This window comes from Archocentrus centrarchus, chromosome 22, assembly GCF_007364275.1.
Source record: "Archocentrus centrarchus isolate MPI-CPG fArcCen1 chromosome 22, fArcCen1, whole genome shotgun sequence".
NCBI lineage: Eukaryota > Metazoa > Chordata > Actinopteri > Cichliformes > Cichlidae > Archocentrus > Archocentrus centrarchus.
In genome coordinates, this window is record NC_044367.1 from 21227942 (window position 1) to 21251329 (window position 23388).

Below are 23388 nucleotides of genomic sequence, written 5' to 3' on the forward strand. Positions count from 1 at the left end.
CATTTACTTCCCAGTTATTTCCCCTGTCCTCACTCTTTCCCCTTCCTGTCTAAATTTGCCACTCTGTCTTTGTCTCCCACCTTCCTTAAGTCTGTCCCTTCGTCCTTCTGGCTTATGGCCAAACATAGGGCTGAACATATTTCATTGCTCTTTGCAGCAGGCAGACACAGGCAGATTTTCACTTCACTCTGGTTTCCCTGGTTTGCACTGCCTGGCCTCCACGCTCACCTTCCTGCCATTTAACACACACACAATACACTTATCTAATGCCAGTGGTAAGGCAAATTTCATCTGTGATTACCTAGTTTACATTGTTGACACCCTTTGCAACTTTAGTTCTGTGTACAATGCTGTAATAATTTACATGCTGTTTATTTACTGAAAAAAGCACTTGTCTTGGATCAGTTTATTAAATGTTTTTGCTGCAGTTAATATAAATAATCTGTAGGTTCAACATGAAGGTAGAATTATTCTTGTCTTCACTGCTCTGGAAGTATTTTATATCAAAGTTGACTAGTGTCAGACAGACCAGGGTTAATCCCAGGTCCAGAGCAAGTGCAGTAGAAATTCTCTCATGAAGCTAAGCAAAACATCTTTGTGAATAAAGCATGGTTTATTGTGCCTAAAGAGTATTGTGATTTAAGTATGTCATACTGGAGAGGAGCTGTGTGATGTATTTTGATGTTAATAAACCTACGCTGAGGCTTACACTTGCATCTTGCACCTTACTGTGTGTTAGAAATTTTTGCTTCAGATCCCTGGCAAATCCTGATTCTCTGGCTCAGTTTGAAGGTAATATAAAGGGTCAAAGCACAAAGAACATTAGTAGGAACTCCAAACTGGATTAATAGCAGCCAGCAATAACATGTCGTTAGGGAATTTAAAATTTCTTAATGCTACTTGTTTGAAACATACAGATTTTGGCAAGACTACTTGTATTACATTCCTGCAAACGGTTACACATGTCGTGCACTCCTAAGGTGCGTATGCTTGGCTGAGCACCAGCACTCACCATATATACATAAACACAGCGAGCGTATGCTTTCTTTCCCACGCATATGAATATATGTGCATTTGCTTACATTCCCGCATTCTAGACCCTGCCATTTACAGTACAGAATGTGTGTGGGTTGTAAGCTGGCAGGAAGTGTTAAGTGATTTAGAGGGTGAGTTTAGCGAGGTGCTGTGAGATGAGGCAAAAATTACGGGGGCATTAGTAGGCAAACATTTGACTGTGAGACTAAAAACAAAAATAAAATATCAAAACTGTTTTTCAAGATCATATTTTTTTTTTCTCCATCTATCCCTGTGATGAATTCAAAATGTCCAAAATCCTGCACTTGATTCTGGCTCAGTCTAAAAAGTAAAAAAAAAAAACAAATAAAAAAAACCCCCATATTTATCTTTTTTATAAAGCTATCTGAAGATATAAACTTAATGTTCTGTCATGAAAGAACTCAAGACTGTTTTTGTATATATTTTTTGAGTAATTAATCAAAGAATCCAAGAATTAATCTGCAGCATAAACTATAACAGAAACAGTCATTGCTGTAAGGTGAACATGTTGGTGAGTAGTTATTATCATCATTATTATTGCTATTGTTTTTCACGTGTTTAATCTTTATTTATCTAGCACGGTAGAGATGATTTGGGGAAGAAAACATGGGGATTTCCCTGCTATGAACACCCTTTCCACTGAGTCGTCAAGTCAACCTCAAACAGAACAACGTATGAATGTATTTTCAGTTGCGTTTCTGACCAACCAGCCTTGTACACAATAATGACAATGAGCTAAAAAAGTTCAAAATAGCTTTTGGATAATTCCATGTGGAAGATTGTTCGTAATGGTCATGTTCAAGGTTCTCTTTTTGCGGCAAGTAAAAGGATTTGTTGTATTTCTCCTTATCTTTGATTAAATTGTCTGTTTAGGTTTGGACATGACTAAAAATGAACATGTTTGCTGTTCTAAAACTGACCTCATTATAGTAGTTATTTACAGAAAATATGTAGTTTACAAGTTGGTAAACGTGTGGAAGGATAGAAGAACAAAGCTGCATATATTCTATATATCTAAAAAAAAAGAAAGGAAAAAAAGAAAACCAGCATTGTTGACTTATCTCAAAGATGTGTTTAAATCATCAGTACTGAATGGTGTGCTGTGTCAAGTGAAAAAATATGACAAATTCATTCAAGGTGAGAACATCTACTCAAAATGTGCGCATGGTGTGTGTACAGACAAATGTGTTTTCCCTCCCGCTCCTCCTCTTCACTCTGCAGGCTGGAAGCATGCAGCCTGTCAGTGGCACTGCAGTGAGCCCAAACATGATATGACCTAAATAAACGAGTGTGTTAGGAGAGAGCGGGAGTGAGCGATGAAGCAATATTTTTTTTCTAGTAGCTCAAGTCATCTTGTTTTCAAACACTCCTCTTCTGCAGGCTACAACTCGTGCATGCGTATGTGCACAGTTAATGCAGACATATGCACTAGATTGCAGAAGTATTTGGCTTAAATGCTTCTATGTGGTTGCTCATTGTTTCTGTCTGATGTCCCCACTTTATCACTGCCTTTCTTTGATATTGTAGAAAACAGAGTTTGCACCACAAATTAAAAATCCACAAGAGTACACGTTGCTTGAATTTGTCTACACACCTAACTCATTTGATCAACTGATTAGATATTAAAGTCATGAAAATGTAGCTGGCCTGTAACCTGTGCAGCAAGTTAACTTTCTAAGGTATCTTTTGTCTTGTGGAGAAATGCCAGTACGTGACGTTTTTAGTCAATGATCAACTCGAGTGTCCTACTCTGGTTACAGTAGTTACGTTTGATGTGTTTATGTGTGCTTCTGTGACCTGGACAAGACTGGAAGCTTTATTGTTTCCTGCCTATGGCCCTGGAGCCTAGCATGGACAGATAAGTGAGCCTCACCTTAAACACAGTTTGTACTCTCAGGACAGGTTTCATTATGCAAAGAGACAGCTAAGGTCCTCTGTGTATACTTGTGTGTTAAGTAGGTGCATTTATGTGAGTGTGTGTGTGCTGGTATGTTGCTGCTTGTCCTTGTGTGTTATATGTGTGCAGACAGTCAGCTCTACTGGATTAAAGTCCTTTAATTCCACTAGATCCTCATCAGCTAAGAAGTTAGTGGGTACAACTTGTTAGTCCAGGAGTATGCTCTGCTCACGTGTTAAAAGTCGGAGCTGCATGGCTCAATGACTTCTGGTCCCCAGGAATGAGTCGCTCCAGGAGACGTGAGTCGGGCTTTCAATGATTGATGCACCTCTCAGTTCTAGTTTGGATCAGCGACTTTTAATTGGGTCTTTGCTTTTTTTGTACCTCCTAATCCCCCCTCAAAGCCAAGAGGACATACATGTGCTGTTAGCCCAATTAACCGTTCTGTGTTTTTTTTTTTTTTTTTTCTTAATTCCAAATCATTTTGCTGTTTGAACCTGTGCTAAGTTCAAATCTAAGACAGCAGTAAGAATACATTTTTAAGGAAAACTACAAATCTGGGTTATATTTTCATTACTCTGTGTGCTGGATTATTTCCTAATAATACTTTAGTTAAGTAACTGCTTACATCTGAGAGTGCAGCAAGATCAATAAAGGACTTGCAACATGTCAAGTTCGCCAAGCATTCGAATGATTAAGAACTTTATTTGGAAGTTAAGCCAGTATTGAGGACAACTTGCAACTTGACAAGCAGTTCAAAGTTGAATGAGGAAGTGGGTTTATACAGTATGTTTATTTAGACAAATAATGTATTATACAGGGCTCCTCTTATCTACTGTGCAGCTAACTCAGTGTTTCTCAAACTGTGGGGTGGAGGGTCATAACAGGTGGGGCGCGAACGACCTGGGAGAAAAGTCATGCGGAACAAATGTTGAATATCAGATTAATTCTCAGGTTGGAACAAGGAAACGTTGGTAAGACACCCCCCACACCCACCTCAAAAAAAGACCTCGCTTCATGTGGGGAGTGAAAAGATTTGATCCAGCAAAGTGAGGCATCACGGAAAAAGTTTGCGAACCACTGAGCTAACTGAAGATCTTCATGTAATATAATGAGAAGTTAAGAATGGAGATGTGCGTTTTTGCTGAGTAACAGGCAAATGTATTATTCCAAGACTGCTTATACCTGACCTGGTGATAAGTTCACTTCTGACCTTTACTTGGGACTTGAGAGTTTATTTTCCTAATTTTGCTCAATTTACTTTAATGAGTACAGACTGTCAATACAGCACAGAAAATAAATACCATGCTCTAACAAACTATTATTAATATACAGTGCCTGCCATACTTTGACCTCTGAGTCAGCTTTGTATTCTACTGCAGTTTAAAGTTTGCAGTTTTTCAAAGTGATCTAGAGTTGAAAACATTTGTTTTACTAAATTCTCCCCAGAGGCAGTGTTTGAGATATTAATGGGAAATGTCAGACCATCTAAATTAAAAATGTGCAAACACTGTCTGTTGAAATGTGGTAAAAAGGGCTCTAAGTAAAGGGAAGACTGCTCCCTTTTATTTGCACCACCTTGACTCCAAACACTGCAGAGTCTCAGCCTCTTTTGTTTCTCCTGGTGAGTCAGAGACGCAGCAGCTCTCTGTGTTTTGCACTGATGTCAGAGTTTAAAGGACTCCTATTTACAGGCACTAAACAAGACCGCTGGTGGTATTCTGGCGTTGTGGGTTTGTACAATCACCAGCTTTTTTTTGGCCATTATCAAACACAGGAAGTTGTGTAATTTCTGTGTAGAAAAACACTAAACTTAACCTGAATTGGATGAATCTCTTGTGTCTTTGTGCTGCGCCTTTTTATTTTAATGCTGCTGACAGCTAGGTGTTCACCGTGGGATTAATAAGATGTCTCTCACCACTCACAGGGAGCTCAGCGATGAATAAGCTTCGGCAGAGCTTCCGCCGGAAGAAAGACGTTTACGTGCCGGAGTCGAGTCGGCCGCACCAGTGGCAGACAGACGAAGAGGCGGTCCGCACCGGCAAATGCAGCTTTGCAGTCAAGGTGACTCTCCCTCACACGCAAACACACCTGCATACACACAGACACAGAAATGGAGTGCAGCATTGACCTTACTTTGATGCGTTCTTACCTCTGAGAAACTTCTTCATACCACCTTTGTCCCCAAGGACATTGCTTGTGATTAATCATAACCATTCAGAGAGTTGGAGCACAGCTTTTATCTAGGTTGCAAGATTATCTGCTGTAGCCTATCAAACCTGTGTGATGTGCATGCACAGTTACTTTCTGTCTATTTGGAGTGTCAAAACCACTGGAGTCACCAGTAAAATATGCACAATTGAAAAAAAATGTTTTATTACTATTGGCAACATAATTCTGGGACATGGTGAAATGGCAGTCAGCCCTGCTGTGCAGCATTCAATAACTCACCTTATTTTGGCAACAAAACCTTCTACTTTTGCAAACAGAAATGCAACGGTACACTTCCTCCCATCACAATGGTTCAAATGCTCCCTTTACTCAGGATAAAAGGGAACTGAAGACTTCAGTCACGAAAGAGAAAGTTTGCCTTTATAAACTTGGCGGCTGTTCAGTGTATGTGAATTGAGCATAAGCAAATGTACAAGGTGTAGGTTTGTGTTACCTGTGTGCTCCCTTTATGTTGTTTTCATTGAGCAATAATGGTGTAATATATAAAGCTGAAGAGGAAGTAATGGGAAGGTGAGGCAGGAAGGTTAGATATTTATTTATTAAGTAGTACAGATGGAGACTCGTGAAGAGGTAGTTCCAGATGGAGCGCTGAAGTGGAACAGCCACTGTGTAAAATGCCAGCAAGTCTAGATCTCCTCTAAACTGTTAAATGGTCCTTTTATGTCAAATTAGTCCACTCACCTATTGAAGTCATTTCAAGTTTAAACACTTAGTAGTAATTGTCCTCTTGCTATCTGAATAAATACTTGGAATTGGCTCTTTGGATTGCATAAAGAATCTTCAGTTTAATGGGGATTACTTGTCCAGAGACTTGCATTAATTTTACTAATCGCACTAATGTCAGTCATGTTATGAATTTACCAGAGTGTGCAAAGCAACACACAAGTCCAGAATAGATGGTAGTGATCCTAATTTTTTTCCAGCAAGTTAACCCGAAAATCTTTTAAGTTTATCTCGTATGTTACATATGACCTATTTGGTAAGAAATGTAGGTCTTCTGAGCACTATTTCATGATTTCTGTAACATAATTTTCTTTCTTTTTTTTTTTTTTTTTTTTATACAACCCTTAGTCCATATTTTAAGAGACATGTTAATCCCTGGATTACCCACATAAGGCAAGCTCTTCAACAGACATTTATCTACTGTTCTAGTCTGATTGACTAAAAACACAGAAAAAGGTTTGTCCCATTCAATAAACTGTTGTATCTATTTGAAACTTAATAACTGGTCATAATTGCAGCAGTGAAGCAATAAAAGTAGTCAGTGAATTACAAACCAGACACTGTGGATAAAAGGAAAAAAAAGCACATCTGACTGTTATGCTTTCCTTATGTTACCTCTGCAGCCAAACACATACTTCTCCACTAGCATTTTTTTTTCCCCCTCTACAATGGCTTTCATCGCAATGGTGCAACCTACCATGCTACTCATCTGTATCCCTCCTCCTCCTCCTGCTGCTCCCTGTCTCCCGCTCTTGATGCCTCAGAGGAGCCCAGTTGTGCGTGCGCGTGTGTGCGCGTGTTGGAAGTTGCAGTGAAATTATCACCGCCTGCTGCACTACAGAGTAACAAATGGATGGTAGGAGAGGATGTGCAGGGAAGGAGAAGAAAAGCTACATCAAGGTGGTTCAGGGAAAACAGTGATGGAGTTCAGATTGGTTGAAATTAGCCTTTAGTTTTTGTGGCTTGGGGCTTCATCCACTCTGTAGTGCCTTTAGCAAGAATAATGAGTTTTTGCCTCTGCTTTTACTTAATTATTATCATTTCCTAATAGGTAGTGTTTGTGTTTATTTTGGAAGTGTTGAGCAAATTGTTATAAAGTTAAAATTGTCTAGACAGACAATTATTTATGATTCAAGGTCATGGTGGAAGGCATAAAAATGTAGACTTTTATACAGAAATATTGGCCTTATGACTGCTAAGGCCACAGGACAGGCTTGTGAGGCTGCTTATAGAATGAATTTTTTTGCAGTGCCACTTGACACTGATTTATGGGAAGTTCTCTGAATTAATTCCCAGGTCACATCCTGCAAGATATACACTACAAACTCAGATCCATTTAATTGGTACTTAGGATTTTGTTTGTGTGTGTGTGTGTGTGTGTACAACCCCAATTCCAAAAAGCATCTCCCAAAAGTTGAGATGCTGTGTAAAATGTAAAAAACAAAACAAACAAAAACCAGACTGCATTGATTTGCAAATCTCATAACCCCATATTTTATTCACAGTAGAACATGAAAAAGAGATTTGATGTTTAATCTGAGACATTTGAATATTTCATGGAAAATATTAAATTTGATGGCAGCGACACATCTCAAAAGTTGAGACAGGGGCAACAAAAGGCTGGAAGAGTAAGTGGAACTAAAAAGAAACAGCTGAAGGAACATTTTGCAACTAATTAAGTTAACTGGCAAGAGGTCAGTAACATGATTGGGTGTAAAAAGAGCATCTTAGAGTGCAGAGTTCACCAATCTGCAAAAAACTATGTTGGAACAACTTCAAAATAATGTTCCTCAACTTAAAATTGTAAAGATTTTGAATATGTCATCATTCTGTTTTAATTTACATTTTACACAGCGCCCAAACTTTTTTGAATTTGGGGTCATATGTAAAATCCAACCTTTCACCTGTACAGCCCTCATAGCTTTTAAACTCTGGACAGAGCTAGTCTTGCTTCTTCCTTCTGTTTTGTTCTCATCTTTCTGGAAATCTAAAAGCTTTGTATTCACCATGCAGCCAGAAACGAGTCGGGTTTGTCCTCTAATTCTCAGCAGCAAGGCTAATTCCATTAGGTATTTCCCAACGATATATTTTAAAGAATGCTGGATAGCTCTTCTTACCTGTCTGGTTGTTTTTATCCCAGTGCTGTACTTAATGTGGCTTGAACTGGACATTATTTTCAATGGCAATTTTGCCTGTCGGTGTGTGATAGAGCTGTTAGTTAGTTATGAGTGTCACCTGTCCATCGCCCTCCCTGCGGCCACAGTACAGGTCTCCCAAAAGTCTGCTCTCATTGCTGCGGTCTGGACCAGGGCAAAATCACCTTATACTCTGAGCTGACAGACCTCAAAACTCCGCCTTTGAATCATTTATTTATTTTGGTTATTTGACATATACATGTGAATGTGTGTGTGTCAAGAAAAACCTTTTTTTTTTACAGTTCAATAATTGCTGCTTTTGAAGTCAGTTAATAACCATGTTAAGAGATTACAGTTATTGACCAAAAATAGTCATGTTTATGGTTGTTTCCATTATCGAGCAGTCCTTGTACTTTCTGTGTTTATGGTAGCCCTGTAGGCCCTTTACTCCTGGAGAGCCTGTAAAATTTAAGTAATTCCTCAACAAACAGAAAAAAACCAGCAGTTGCAGCTAAAGGATATTTCTTCAACTATCATGATTTATTAAACTGCGTCTAATCGTGGCCCACTGTAGGATTACTGCCAAGTGAATCTAATCCTGGAGTGGGCCCATAAACAAATCTGGGTTTCAGAACCGAATTACACAACACATGCGAAAATCTCTTCAAGTGATATTATTTTCCGTTTGTTTGGTTGAGCACTTCTGTTAAATGTGAATGTTTCAGCCCCCAGATTGTTGCTGCCAGCTATTTACTAACGGAGCGGAGTAAGATGCTATAATGAAGAATCTGTTGTGACACTTTAAGTCTCCCCTGCATTTATTCATCTCACCTCTGCCACATCTCCTGGCGGATCCCGATTAGCAGCCCCGCTGCTTTCATTGTCCTCACTATCCACAGCTGCCTCATCACATCAGTATTGTCCCTAACACCTTGCACGTTTGTGCGCATTGATGTGTGTTTGCGTGCATGAGTGCGTAGATGTGTGTATTCTAATATGGCGACAGTATGACTCACAGCAGTTGCGTCACACACTTAATATAGCAGGGCCAGAGGGTGGGGGTGAAAGGCGTGGGTCAGCATGTGTATCTATAAGGAAAGGGTAAGGACTTCCTCTCCGGCTCAGCGTGCACAATGGCTTCTGGGGTAGTCAAGGTTGTGACTCCTCTGGAGTGACACACACAGCAGGGCGTGATCCTGCTTCAGGTCTGAGCAGGGCAGGGAGGTTCTGGCAGGAAGAGGCAACCTTTTATGTTCATTCAGCCGCAGTTCAGCCTACTCGCATAAGATTTTCATTCCTGATGTGAGTATTTCCGTAATCGGAGCACAGGGTTTCCCCCGGGAAACTGGTAATTGGAGTAAAGGTATAATGTGAACGATCATTCAGTGCAGCTTCTGGTGCTGAATCTGACAAATCCTGACATATCTTGTTTCTTGGCTCTAATTAGTTACCATATCCTGGTCTCATTTATTTGCCCAATGAATGTTTGGCATTGATGCAAAGACTACCTTTCCCCTGAACTGTAATGCTGTGTGATTTAGGAGGCATACTGACTTTGTCTAACACAAGTGGAGGCATTTTATTTACTTCCAAAATACAGAGGGAAGGAAAATTGTCCAAAAAGGTCACCACTGCAGCTTTATCAGCCACTTCACAGTAAAACCAGCATGTTTGCACTGCTAACCCGTAGATAAAGATAATCCTGTTGAAGGCCACAAACTTAAATGCATTGCTCTCACTACAAAGTTATTCTTTATACTTTCAGTGTTCGTACAGGCAATTTTGTTTCATGTGAAGCAGCCTGCTCCATCAGCAATGCACCGTGGGAAACCTTGGAGTAATATTCTGTGAAAGCTCCTGCCAAGTGATTGCACAATAAACAGGAACATTTGAATGAATTACCTGCCATAGTCTTAGTCTAGTGTTGTGATGAGCCAGCCATAACTGGAATTTGGTGAAGCGTAAGAGGACAAATATACAGCCTACGTTGTTTTTGTCAGCTCACAAAGTGAGCGGAAAGGGCAGCTTCTTTTTGCCACTTTGTGTGTTTATTTTGTCTTCCTCATGTCCCCTCACAGGATCACACTCTACAATCTACTCACTTGCCCATTCACATTTCTCAGGAATGGGTTATCATTTTCTCCATGGACAAAATTAGAGATCAACTAGGGAGCTATTGACTGCAATTGACCTCAAAACAGAATTTAATTAGGTGTATAAATCACCAGCGCTAGGGTACCAGGGGATATTAGACAATCTGGGCTCATTTAAATACCTAATCTCATTCCAGAGTTTATTATTGCAGCCTTACTTAAACTTCAACAGAGATAGCCACAGGAAAGGTTTGTCACGGCATTACTCATTCTTTCCTTTTTCTGTCTGCTCCTCTCTACCCTGCAGTACCTGGGACATGTGGAGGTGGAGGAATCCAGAGGCATGCACATCTGTGAAGATGCAGTAAAGCGGTTGAAGACGGTATGTTTCACTAGAAAACCCTTTTGTACTTCTAGGAATGAGGTTATTTCCTCTCCACCGCTTCTTTCTTTCAACTTTTCCTCCATTAATTTTCTTTTTCCTCAACAGCCTACTGACTTTTTCTTTGAGGCAGCCCTCCTCTATTTATCATTTCTGTTCTTCCTAGTGTTTCATCATTGCTTATTCCTACTTAGCTTTCTAGTATATAGAGGGCCAAGCGTGTCTGATTGTTCCTGTCTCTGGCTCTCCCCGTACACTCTCAGCCAGAGCAGGCCGGCACGTACTTCCTGCTGGAGCAGATTCCGACGGAGTTGCGCAAAAAGGAACAAATTCCAGTTTGAGGAGCAGGAGGAGGGGAAGCAACGGAGCTATTACTTTTCCATGCTGTCAGTTGTTTGCCAAGGCCCCACCCAGGTCATAAACTCTTCTGGGCAAAAGAGGCTGATTCTCTGTAGTCAGGGCCAAACCTGAGTCTGCAGGTCTGCTGCTAGGGTCGGCCTCTGCATAATGAGGAGCACGTCATGCTCAGATGTAAAATTTGATTCCTTTGCCAACAAAGGTAATGAATCTCCAGCCTGCTGTCAGCTTTTGGTTTCAGTTTGAGGTGACTCAGAATAATTGGAGAATTCACACCCTGTTTCACTTGTTATCGATGCCTCTTCTTCTTGTTATTGTGAAAAAGGCCTTTTAGTCTTGTTCAACAAACTGCTGAAGACTGCTTGAGCTATGACAGACATTTGTTAGTGTGAGTGCAAGACAAATAGGAGAATGCACACTCACTTCCACATGCTTTTATTTTTAGAAAACACTAAAAGGATCATACACACTTTTTGTGGAGAGAAAAGTGTCATAAAACACGCACGCACATACAGCACAGTTTTTAAATTTGCTTACATTTGGATGCACTTGTCGACATTCTGTGCACGACGTGCACACTGAGACGGAGCTCATCGAGGGATAATTTGTACACACACAGGGCAAAGTGCACCCAGAGGCACAGCAGACAGACGCGCTACATGTATACCCACACGCCCTGAAACACACTTGGTCTCTTTAGTCTACAGAAAACGCACAAAGGTCGAATGCAGATACAGCACACACACACACACACACTGCAGCATGCACACACTTGTGCTTGATGAGGTCACGTGGCGTACACAGAGCCCGAAGCCATGAGGTCTTATTGAGTTACAGTCGTTTTAACAAGGCGGACAAAATGGAGCCAACTCGAGAGGAGAAGCGGGTGTTTCTGCCTCCCGTCCTCCTGCAGGCTGCGACTGTCTGACCCTCCTCGGCCTAATGACATTTCCTCTCCTGTCTCCTCCGCTGCTGCCCTCCCTCACTTTCTCACTGGCCAGAAGCCTTATTGTATAAATGGGTACATGCACGGCTTTATAGATCTGCATTTACAAGCAGGATTGGTATTTAACACCAGCCTTCTGGAAACTGTATTTCACTGGCAGTTGATGTTTGTAGTTTAACTGCTGCCATTATATGCTTGCTAAATGTTGAGCTCTGGCCTAAACGTGGCATTTTACCTGTGCCACGAATGGCTTGTCTTATGGGAAATGCCGGAAAACAATCTGTCAGTAGCTTTAACTGCATTCCAAGATGGTGCATGTTCCTTCCTAATGGAGGAAGGAACATGCGCACTTGTGTTTCCTCCCTCAGGTTTGCTTATTGTAGTTCCACCTTCTTAAGGTGCACATTGTTTTTTTCTTCCTTAATGTTGTCCTGTAGCCTTTACATTGTGGTACTAAGTCTTCACAGTTCAAAAATTCACAATACAGGAGTGTTAATATTCTGGTATTAACATTCAGTGCTGTAGCTCAAAGCAGTGGAGCAGCAAACAGAAATGAGTCTTGCTGTACTGTGTCAGTCTGCCCCTCATTTCCATCATTCTCTTTCCACTTCAGTCAGTAAATGAAGGAAGGTTTGTAGTGTTTGTAGCCTGCCATATTGAGATCCTGTGATGCAACACCAAAAAATGTGCATTTTACTGAGAAAATGAGGTTGGACTGAGAGGTTCTTGATGGATAATTTGAAATACAGACATTCAGGGTGCAGCCCTAATGCCAGTTGAAGTCTGTGTAAACAGTTTTACAGAGAACAGCCCCGTGCCAATGATCTTCATCGAAGCTAGACTGTCAGACCAGACCAGACCAAGGCCACCCTTTAAACAAAAATACAATTAGTAAAGTCCGGATGGATCTAAGTTCATCCTCACTGATGCTGTAATAAGCAGACTGTTGCCAGGCAACAAATACAGTCCCTACCTTTGGAAAGACATGTGAGTTAATATTGCTCTATTTCCAGAAACTAATAACTAAATTGGTCAGGAACCAGGCTCCACACCTGTAGGCACTTAATATCTGCTGCTGGCCGATGAGAGGATGCTGTTTTCTGAAAGTCAGCTAACTGCAGCCACATCACAAACACAGTCTGGCAGCATCAGCACTAAAAGTCTTGAATCAGAGAGAAAAAAATGAAGAACAGCAACAATAACCTGATGTGCTGTGAGGAATAGCTGGAAAGAAAGAAATTTGTTGAGTTTAGAGGTCCCTGTATGTGCTCTATGTTTGAGGGTGTGTTGGTTGGTGGTCCAGTCTGTTAGCTAGTGTGTGATTGTATGTGTGGCAGCTGACATTGGGGCAATAATAAGAGGTTTCTCACAGCTTTTCGACCCTTCACTCACATGAGGGAGGTGGGATGGAGGCAAGAGGAGAAGAAAACTGCACTGCAGCACCATCAACCTCCAGCCTGCCCTTTTTTTTGTCCATGTCATCATGACATCACTTCCTGTTGCTGTTGGCCGGTGGCCTGGGGAGTCGAGGTGTATTCTGAGTTTTAGCAGTGTGAATGTTTTTGCTGTTACTCGGGAGATCATAGTGTGTTGGAGTGCCACCTCTGTGCAGACTGGGTGGGGCACTCCACCAAGAAATGCTGACATATTTAAAAGAGTATTAGTCGTATTTGGGTCATGAACACCCAGTAGCCTCAGGATGCATCGTTGACAGTGGATCTAAAACAATCAAATGATGTGCTTTTGAAGGAGACTTTTAACTCCCAACCCCCCACTAGAGATATTCTGGTCTCATTGCCATTTTTTTTTTTAAAACCACAAACCTGACCTAATAAAAAAAAAAAGGTAAATTAAACAATTCAATCACATATCATCATTAAGAATCCTCTTTACGGATACATTTTCTTTTCTACTGTCAGCTAAAATCTGCCGTCCAGGATTAAGAACACTCCGTCTTGCAGTTGAAACTTCTTTCATGCTTGTGGCAGAAATTGTAAGGTGTGAGCTGCTGCAGAAAGTAAGCGCGTGACAGATGTTGCACAAGTTGTGCGATACGTTGTTGCACATCCTGTTGGTGGCTACTGTTGTTTTGAGGGCTTTGAACCACCAGTTGGTTGTGACATTGAAAGGGTTGAACTGTGGGTAGCAGTCAGCTAAGAGCTAAAATACTCTGTTTTCAGCTGATTTAAATTTTGTTTCCGGCTTTTTCTTTTTCTTTTCTTTTTTTGGCCTTTTTGGATTTACCTTCATCTATCAAAACTATCCTCTCTGTCCACAAAGCTCCTCCCATTCACTGTAGTTCCATCTCACTTCACACATTGAATACTTGAATGTTCTGTTACCTTTTTGTTGGTGTGTTTTTGTTGGTTTTGTTTTTTGTTTTGTTTTTTGTTTTGTCTTTTTAAGCAGGTTTTTAATGCAGAGAAATGCCTCCAAATCCTTCTCCCTCCACACTCCCATTCTTAACCCTTTTTTAGATTTGTTCCTCTTAACCATAGCTTACTAATACTAACTTTGCAAGCTTTGCTATCATCAGCATGTCTGTGTGGTTCTCACAAGCATAAATGCACACACACATATACACACACACACACACACCCTAACAATCGCTTAGCTCATTCCAAATGAATCTCCAGTTCTGGTTAACATGTTAAATCATGCATTAACATGGTGCTCGGAGTGCCGTCTCCACCATGGCTGTGTAACAGGAGTGGGATGGTACTTTTCACAGCTTACGGGGAGGCAAGGAACTCTCAGGGAGAGGGGGAAAGAAGAGGGAGGGTAGAGCGGCTAAGACTAGGCTGAGTCTGGTTGTGTGTGTTTTTTTTTTTTTTTTGTTTTGTTTTTTTTAATGTGGTTTGCGGAAACCTAAACTCTGGACTCAGGCTGACCATGGAACAGTCACAGGTTTGACTCAGAGGTCAAACTGCTGTCTGTGGGAATTTGTTTCTGTCTGCTGAACAGCAGAAGAGGACCATGACTCGGTCCAGGAATCAGAGGGGAGAGAGAATAAAAAGCGATTTGTGATTTTTGCATCCACAGACAGAAACCTGATGGTCACCTCTGTCCAGACTGCTCTCTGTTGTCTTGTTTTTGTTTTTTTTTTGGGGGGGGGGGGGTTGGCTGTTGAAATCTTGCTGTCAGGGGGAATCTTGCTTCCATTGTTGTGGGACTAACAGTAATCATCAAACACACCATCGCTCATCGAAACATCTTTCTCATTGTGGAATCACATGGAGCTACTCGATCCATTGCCTCACCCACTCACTCGCTCACACACATAACCCAGCTTCACCAAAAATAAACCAAGTCCAATCCCTTTCTTTCGGCTCCAGACAATTTTTAGACTTCCTAGGTAACATTTTCATGCCTTGTTCCTCCTTCCACCTCCTCCGCCCTTCTCACCCACCCTCCCTTTTTACCATATCCACTTCCAGGACAGGAAATTCTTCAAAGGATTCTTTGCAAAAGTAAGTTATTGCTTTGTGTGTCTGAGTGTGTTACTCTTTATTATTAGCATCATTATTATTATTTTTTCCCCCCCTCTCACACTTCACTCTTTGATCACATCTGAAGGCTGGAAGAAAACACAAACACACACGTTCGTAACACAGGGGAAATCTGTGTGGAGAGAGACAAACATAATGATGCATGTGGCTGTGAGCAGGTGGGGTGGTTTAGGCTGGGGCAGGGCACTTTTGTGTTGTGTGTGTGTGTGTGTCTGTGTTGTATTAACATGCGTGCCTCTCTCCCTTCAGCTCTTCTTCCCTGAGCCAAGAATAGAACAATGGACAGTTTTTCTGAATGAACGTTTCCTTGTTTATTGTCATTGTTCTAACCAATGGGTTCACCACTGTCGACTGCATCAGCTCACAGAAATCTCATACCAGCCTTCTTGTTTCTTTTATCAAAAATTGGATCCTACTGTGACATAGCACTAAAAAATCAACTCCTGCATTCTGTCTTTTTTTGTCTTTTTACCTGCTGATTTCTCTTTCTTCACAGGTGTGCTGTGCGTGTGTGAGTGTGTGTTGATTTTTCTTTCTTTCTTTCTTTTCTTTTCTCTAACCCTCTATAAATAGGTTCCAAGGAATAATATAAAAGGAAGTAATTTTGGGGGATATGGAAATACTGAGACTATAGAAAGCTTCCTTGTTTCTTAACTTGTTCCCGTCCCTGTCGTATGTTTGCAGGCTGGGAAAAAGCCAGTACGAGCTGTGTTGTGGGTGTCGGCAGATGGTCTTCGTGTTGTAGACGACAAAACAAAGGTAATGAGTCCCTCCGGTCGCCTGTCGCACCTTGATCAAAAGGAAAGAGCAGACGGAGGAATTAGAACTAGTTTTAGCAGCTGTAAAGATGGAAGCTGCTAAGCTCCAGCAGTGAATAGCAGCCAAGCTACTACAACTGTAGTCTAATGACCTCCAAAAGGCGGATCCCTGGAAGTATGTACTCAGTGCACCTGTAGATAAGACTGAGGTAAACAGTGTCACATTAGAGGTTACACTGACACCTGCTGGAAATAACTGGTAATGTGTGCTTCAGTTTCCTGACAGCCAGCACACAGACACACACAGACAGAGCACGGTGACTATCAGTGTTGATAGTTTGGTTCGTTGTTTGTTTGTTTTTGGGGCTACATTTTAAAATTGAGACCAAGTGTTTCTTAACTGTGACTACAGGTTTTAGTGCGATGATGATAAGGCTGTGTGGTTTGTTTTGCAGGACCTGATTCTGGACCAAACAATAGAGAAGGTGTCCTTCTGCGCTCCAGACAGGAACTTTGAGCGGGCATTCTCTTACATCTGCAGGGATGGCACCACACGACGCTGGATCTGCCACTGTTTTATGGCCATTAAAGACTCAGTAAGAACTCATTTTTATAGCTGCAGTTTATTTTCCTGATTCATAATCATTGACAGTGAATATGTAGAAATGTTGGAGTGCACATTCAGAGGTTGGTCATGCTTACAATTAACCTTTTTTTTAAAGACCGTAATGACCCTGAATCATGTAGGGTTAGATGGCTGTTTTGACATTATGTACTTCAATGTACTTTTTAAATGATCTCTTTCAGGGAGAGCGTCTCAGCCATGCTGTGGGTTGTGCGTTCGCTGCTTGTCTCGAACGAAAACAGAAACGGGAAAAGGAGTGTGGGGTCACGGCAACCTTTGACACTAACAGAACCACTTTCACTCGCGAGGGCTCCTTTCGTGTTACTACAGCAACAGAGGCAGCAGAGCGGGAAGAAGTCATGAGGCAGCTACAAGATGCTAAAAAAGGTCTGTATTTTTAGAGTGCCATTTGTCTTCCGCGTTATTTAAAAAAGGTTTTTATGTATGATATGAGGGGTAGTTACTAAAAATCTCAGAGGAGTTAGTTCTTATTATAATGTCAATCACAGGAGATGACAGTGTTCTCAGTGGTTTATATTTATGATTTTAGCATTTCATATTCCTGGTTATTACTTGGCCATTTGCTTTTCAATTGATTTTTGTGGTGAATATAGTCACTAAGGCTCATATGCACCCCATTAAGATCTACTGAGACCTGGTAATTATGTGTTCTAGAGCTTGTACTTCCAGGGAATTGTGCCACCTAAAGGTTCTACTGCCAGGGGTAGCTCTGGCGGTTGACAGTATTTTTAAAGTATACTAGTATATTTTTAAATGAGGTGTATGATAACCACTACGGTATATAGTAGTTTAATGTTACATTATTTATCTCCTTTCTTTTACAAAGTCATGACAGCAGGGTGGCCACTGGTCCTTAAAGTCTTAAAATGTCATAAATACACATGAGCTAATATATATGTTAATTTATAAGGACTTTAACTGATTTTAATCACATCACCATGAAAATATCCCCCTCTTCACATGTCTCAGCTTAATAATCCAATTCACAAGGTGGCGGTAATACACCACCCCCCCCCAAAAAAAACAGAAGAAGGACAACTAGAGAAGTTCCTAGACCCTATACCTGTGAGGGCATGTAGTATTGCATGCAAATTACTCACTATATGGAAAACTCCCCACAGCTGCAAGGTGATGGAGAAGATAAGATTGATAAAATAATTAATGTGTTCATGTATTTTAACAGTTTACTCTATTTTGTTTGGGATTTCTTACCATTGCAGTTATTTTCTCTGAAGGTGTATTGCCTGAATGTTGCCCTTTTCTAACAGCGGAGACTGACACAAAGGTTGCTGGGAACTCGACCGCCAGTGTGACGAACTCGTCAGTCCACCAGGCGGCCAGCTCGCCGTCCCCTTCGTCGTCCCCGCCTCTGTCGGTGGCCACACTGGGACCTCAGGCGATACCCCGCAGACACGCACCGGCTGAGGCTCTTGCCAGGCAGGGCTCTTTCAGAGGCTTCCCGGCACTCAGTCAGAAGACATCTCCCTTCAAACGACAGCTGTCACTGCGCATGAATGAGCTGCCCTCCACCATGCAGCGCAAGTCTGACTTCCCCATCAAAAACACAGGTGAGTCCAGGATGCCGTCCAGCTGTTATTGTCATTGCAAATATACCCAATAAATATAAAAAATAAGGAAAAGTTCTAAAATACCATATTCTATCAGTGATGGGCCTCATCTTATTTTCTTGACCTTTTACTTTTTTCTCTTGTGCTCGTCTTCCAGTCCCTGAGGTAGAAGGAGAAGGTGACAGCATCAGCTCGCTGTGTACCCAGATCACCTCGGCCTTCAGTGGACCGCCAGAGGATCCCTTCTCCTCAGCTCCGATGCCTAAACCGGCTTCATCCCCACAGTCTCCTGTAGCACCGGGTAAACCTATAAAACTTTCTGATCAGCTGTGTGTAGTTCGAGAAGCGCTGAATGAATCTGCATTTAAAAAAAAAAATAGTGGAGAAATAACTTTGCTGTTTGCTGTATAAAAGTTACATTCAGTTAGATCCTGGTGACAGTTAAACAGTGTTTATGAAGTCACATTAACTGAAACTCACCAAAGTCAATCCATCCATCCATCCAACATTAACTGAAAGTCACCAAAGTCATATTAGTCGCCTAAATAACTGAAACAGATAAAGTTTATAAAGGGGACCTATTATGTTCATTTCCAATATCATATTTTTTTTTTTTTTAATTCTTGGACTCTCTTATAGAGTAGCTTTGTATGATTCACAGTTCAAAATAATCATTATGTATCTTACACAGGGTCTTGGTGCAGCCCCTCAGTTCATCTTCTCTCTCAAACAAGCCAGTTTGGCTAACTTTCTTTTATTTGGCCGCCCCTTGTAATCAGAGGGGTTGATCAGCAAGTGGGCAGAGTTTATGTGCCTGAGATATCTCAACAAGGCATTTTCGCCTTGTTGAAGCTACTCACTGGATACTTTGTAGGTTTTATTTTTTTTCTTGAACCATTCTCTCTGAACCATAGAGGTGGTTGTGTGGGAAAATTTCTGTAGATCAGCAGTTTCTAAAATACTCAGCCCAGTCCGTCTAGCATCAATGACCACGCCAGAGTCACTCAAATCACCTTCTGATGCTCAATTTGAACTTCAGCAGGTCATCTTGGCCATGTCTACATGCCTAAATGCACTAAGTTTCTGCCATGTGATGGGCTAATTGATTAGATATTTGTGCGAATGAACAGTTGCGCAGGAGGTGCAGTGTATTTACGTGTGTGTGTGTGTGTGTATATATAATATTATATGACAAAACATAAGAAAAAGCATAATGGGTCCACTGTAACCTTTGAAGGTTTAGCTCCATCAGCTGTTCATAGTGCACAATCATAGAAGCCCACAGTAATACCCTGGTTGTTCACTTTTCTAGTCAGTGTTATTCCTTATTCACAGTTTTGCTGAATTTCCTTGTAATTCTGCTCTGTAGAAGTTGAACCAGCTTCCAATAACTTGATGAATGTGCTGCTTGCAATTTAAATCTGCAGTTACAGAATGTGTGCCTGCTCACATTTTCACATAGCTTAGTTTATAACATTTATCTTACATGCGGTTTACACCTTGTTAGACTGCTAGTTAACTGCAGAGTAACGTTGCGCATGTCCAGTGCACATCATCCAATGCACAGGCTTGCTTGTACTAGCTTCTGTCTCTTATTTGCTTTAGTGAATGGCACAACTCCTGCCTTCTCTGCTGCTGCTACTGCTAACCCCTCAGTTCTACCCCCTGCTCTGCCCACTCGAGAAACTAACCCATGGGCCAAGAGCCCAGCAGGTGCAACAGCCTCGGCACAGACAGGTAAGCAGCGTGAAGCCAAAATTCATCATAATCATTAGAACATCAATCTAATTTCTTTCTAGTTAAACTGAATATGTGGGAGGATATATGTTCCTCTTAACTACCTCATGCTACTTATTTTGTAGCATGTTGCTGTGAGATTGCTGCTACAGTTTATATTGTCTATATGTTTTATTGCGAAATTTTTGGATTATATTTTATACACAATATTAATATTTTTAAATTTTAGAATTTTAGACTATGTCGAGCCATAGCAACGAAATTTCGTTCTTATGCACACTGTACTGTGTAAATTTGAATGACAATAAAGTCTGTCAAAGTCAAAGGAAGACGAGGTTTGATCAAACCATTCAAATTTGAAAGGCTTGCTTAAAAGGTGGTGTGGATTACTACAGATTAGCACATAGTAGGATCAGCGACCTCTAAGGAAAAAGTGATTTTTATTTATTTTTTTATTAGAACACATCCCCTTCCCTAAAGTTTTTTTTTTTTTTTGGCCAAACAGTCATATCCTGCTATAGAATTGCTCTCCTAACTAGTACAATGGTGTGGGGTAAGATAGCTGCCCCCCACCCCCCCGTTATTTTCAAGCAGACACAGGTGAGGTGCCCAAATCTTTTGTAACACTTTAGAGCAAGAGCACTTGGTTTCTGATGTAAAAAGAATTAAAAAAAAATACACTGAACATGAGTGCATAAATGGATCACTTAACTCAAGGATTAGAACCTGGAAAATGCATTTGTCTTTCAGAGGTTCTCATTCATTCTCATTCCCAGCCAGCATGAGTCAGCATGATCAACTTTTATTTCGCATGCTACTTTTTTTGCTCTCTTCTGTCTCACTGTCAGTGTCTCATGTTTTTCCAGTTAAATGTTTGGTTGAGGCTCATTCTTGTAATTTCTGCTGACAGGAGGTGACTGGGCGACACCTACCCCGGTGATTGTAGTCCCCCCCACATCTTCTCCAGCCATTTCCTCCCACAAACGCACACCTTCAGAAGCAGACCGGTGGTTAGAAGAAGTCTCCAAATCTGTCCGAGCCCCGCAGCCCAATCCAATCATAGCTGCAGCCTTGCCTCCCTCCCAGCCGTTCATTAATCCTGTGCCGATGCCCGTGGCTTCTGTACCTTCTGTTCCCCCAGTGGCCTTCGTGCCCTCTATACCCCCTGCTGTGCCCGTGGTACCCCCTCGCCAGCCTGCCTTCCACACTCAGGCTCCAGCCTCCCACCCAATGGCTAATGGGCTGCCCTTTCCTCAGCCCAGTGTTCCTGTGTTTGGCATCACTCCTTCACAGATGGTGGCTAATGTGTTTGGCTCAGCCGCACAAACGCAGCCATTCCCCGCACCAGTCTCCACGACACCCCAGCACGATGGTCAGCCGGCCGGTAACATCAGCCCGTTCATCAAACCACCGCAGTCCACCATGGTAAACCCCGCTCCCCTGCAGCCATCCAATGGCAGTGTGCCCTTTAATGGGGCGGACAGCTGGGCTGCTCCATCTCAAATCGCTCCATCCTCCCCATCCACGCAGCCACCCCCACAGCAACAAGAAGATGCCTTTGAGGCCCAGTGGGCAGCCCTGGAGAGCCGCTCGCGCCAACGCACCACACCCTCCCCCACAAATCCATTCTCTACTGAGCTACAGAAAACCTTTGAGATCCAGCTCTGAACACTAAGATTGAGATTAGAAAGAACTGGACAATAAAGACTTGAATTGGTTGAACAGGTGGGTAATTGACTACAAGAGAGATTGGAATGTTGTCCTGCCTTCCTCACTCTCTGTTTAAATGGAAAATCTCAGCAGGGCCGAACTCAGCTGGGGGAGCCTGTGGAGAACAGCGGGCGAATGAGCAGGGAGCAGAACCCAGTAAGAGAAGAAGAAGGCAAAAAAAATAAAAACAAAAAACAGAACAGCTTGCTGTTTACAAGGTTGTAGCCCCCTCGGCCCCAGGCATTTCATTGGCATTGTCTGTATTGTTTTGTTTGTGCTGTGGAGCGCAAGGTCGTCATAACTCTGTGGAATATCTGTGCCGAGCCACTCCCATCAGCCCCTCCACTCGCCCAGGTGTGGCAGCTCCCTTCACAAGGTCCAGCCCCCAGCGCCCCCTGTTGGCAGGACAAGACCTCCTTCAGCTGTCAGGGGAATGCAGCAGCACTGAGAGAACTCAGCTTCCAGATGAGAAGTTCACATTAATAACTTCCCAATCTTTAGAAAAGAGTGAGACGATGCCAAAATCTTTATTTTTATGCATTAAGTATATTTTAAATAGCTTTGGAATCTCACAGAGGAGTTGTAAGTAATCTTGCCAAAGGCACAGGCTAGCTACAATGAAACAAGTTTATGTTTGTGTATACAAGAAATGAACGTATATATTATACAAAATATATATATATCTATAAAGAATCTATACTGTACACACAGCTCACAGCAGTGCTAATTTTTAATGTGATGTAAAGAGATTTTGTGAAGGGACAGCTGCTTTACTTTTGTGTTTATTGGTTTTATTTTTGAAGAAAAGTCTCTTTATTGCCGTCTGTTGCATCCCGTGATTGTTGCTGCAATGATACCCTATTTACAGTGAGATGCTTTACATCCAATGTGGACCTAGCAATGGTGGTGGTGCCCAACTGGTTGCCTCTCTTACCTGTGCTCAGTTTTTAATAGTTTTACTTCAATGTCTTTGTCTTTTTTTTTCTTCTTTTTTTTTGTGTTTGTGTGTGGTAACCATCTTATTTGTTTTTATTTAACACGGTAGGATGTGTCATCTTGTTTTTATCCACCTCTTTATTTTTTAAGTAGGTAATTTTAGGTCTTTTTTTAATTTTATTTTAATGCACAAGCACTAAAGTAGATGATTTGAATCACCTCCCGGTGACCTCGAGGGTTTGTCAGTTGTGGTACTGCAGGAGCTTGAGAAGCTGCATCCTGACTTGCCCTGACCTCCGTTAGCCTGCTGTTGTTCTGATGGACAGCAGACAAATGCAGGGAGATAAAAATGGTTTCATCTCTCACCACGTGATTTTTTTTTTCTCTCTCTGTCATGTTTTTTTTAAATCAAACCTGTGAATATGATCTATTCTCTGATCTATTTTTCCATTTTGTAATTATTTCATTACTTTGTTCAACTTCTTTGGAGAAATACTGAAGCTAAAAGATTGAATAAATTTATGGTGGTAGAGGAAAAACCAGTGTGTGTGTTCTTGATTATAAGCAATATATATGTGAAGTCTATTAATACAGGAGAAATTAGGTACTATTTCTTAAATTATGAATCAGTTAAGTGGAATTATATTCACGTATTTATAAAAAATTGGGAATATTCATTGTTTTGGGCTTCTCAAATATGAGA

General features: G+C 41.5%; 1 protein-coding gene across 6 annotated transcripts in view; it reads left to right on the forward strand.

Moving 5' to 3' along the window:
* The window catches only part of numb (NUMB endocytic adaptor protein), a 43212-nt gene extending 20939 nt beyond the window's left edge, over positions 1-22273 (forward strand). For 2 of the 6 annotated variants that reach the window (XM_030718642.1, XM_030718641.1), the window contains 10 exons: positions 4881-5017; positions 10444-10518; positions 15259-15291; positions 16015-16089; positions 16544-16684; positions 16896-17100; positions 18003-18302; positions 18460-18603; positions 19908-20039; positions 20950-22273. In XM_030718642.1, the coding sequence (XP_030574502.1) occupies positions 4892-5017; positions 10444-10518; positions 15259-15291; positions 16015-16089; positions 16544-16684; positions 16896-17100; positions 18003-18302; positions 18460-18603; positions 19908-20039; positions 20950-21707 (1989 nt within the window). In that variant the 5' untranslated portion in view covers positions 4881-4891 and the 3' untranslated portion in view covers positions 21708-22273. The remainder of the gene's footprint in view (positions 1-4880; positions 5018-10443; positions 10519-15258; positions 15292-16014; positions 16090-16543; positions 16685-16895; positions 17101-18002; positions 18303-18459; positions 18604-19907; positions 20040-20949) is intronic. The other 4 variants (XM_030718643.1, XM_030718645.1, XM_030718644.1 and 1 more) reach the window with 4 other exon arrangements.
* Positions 22274-23388: the final 1115 nt, after the last annotated feature.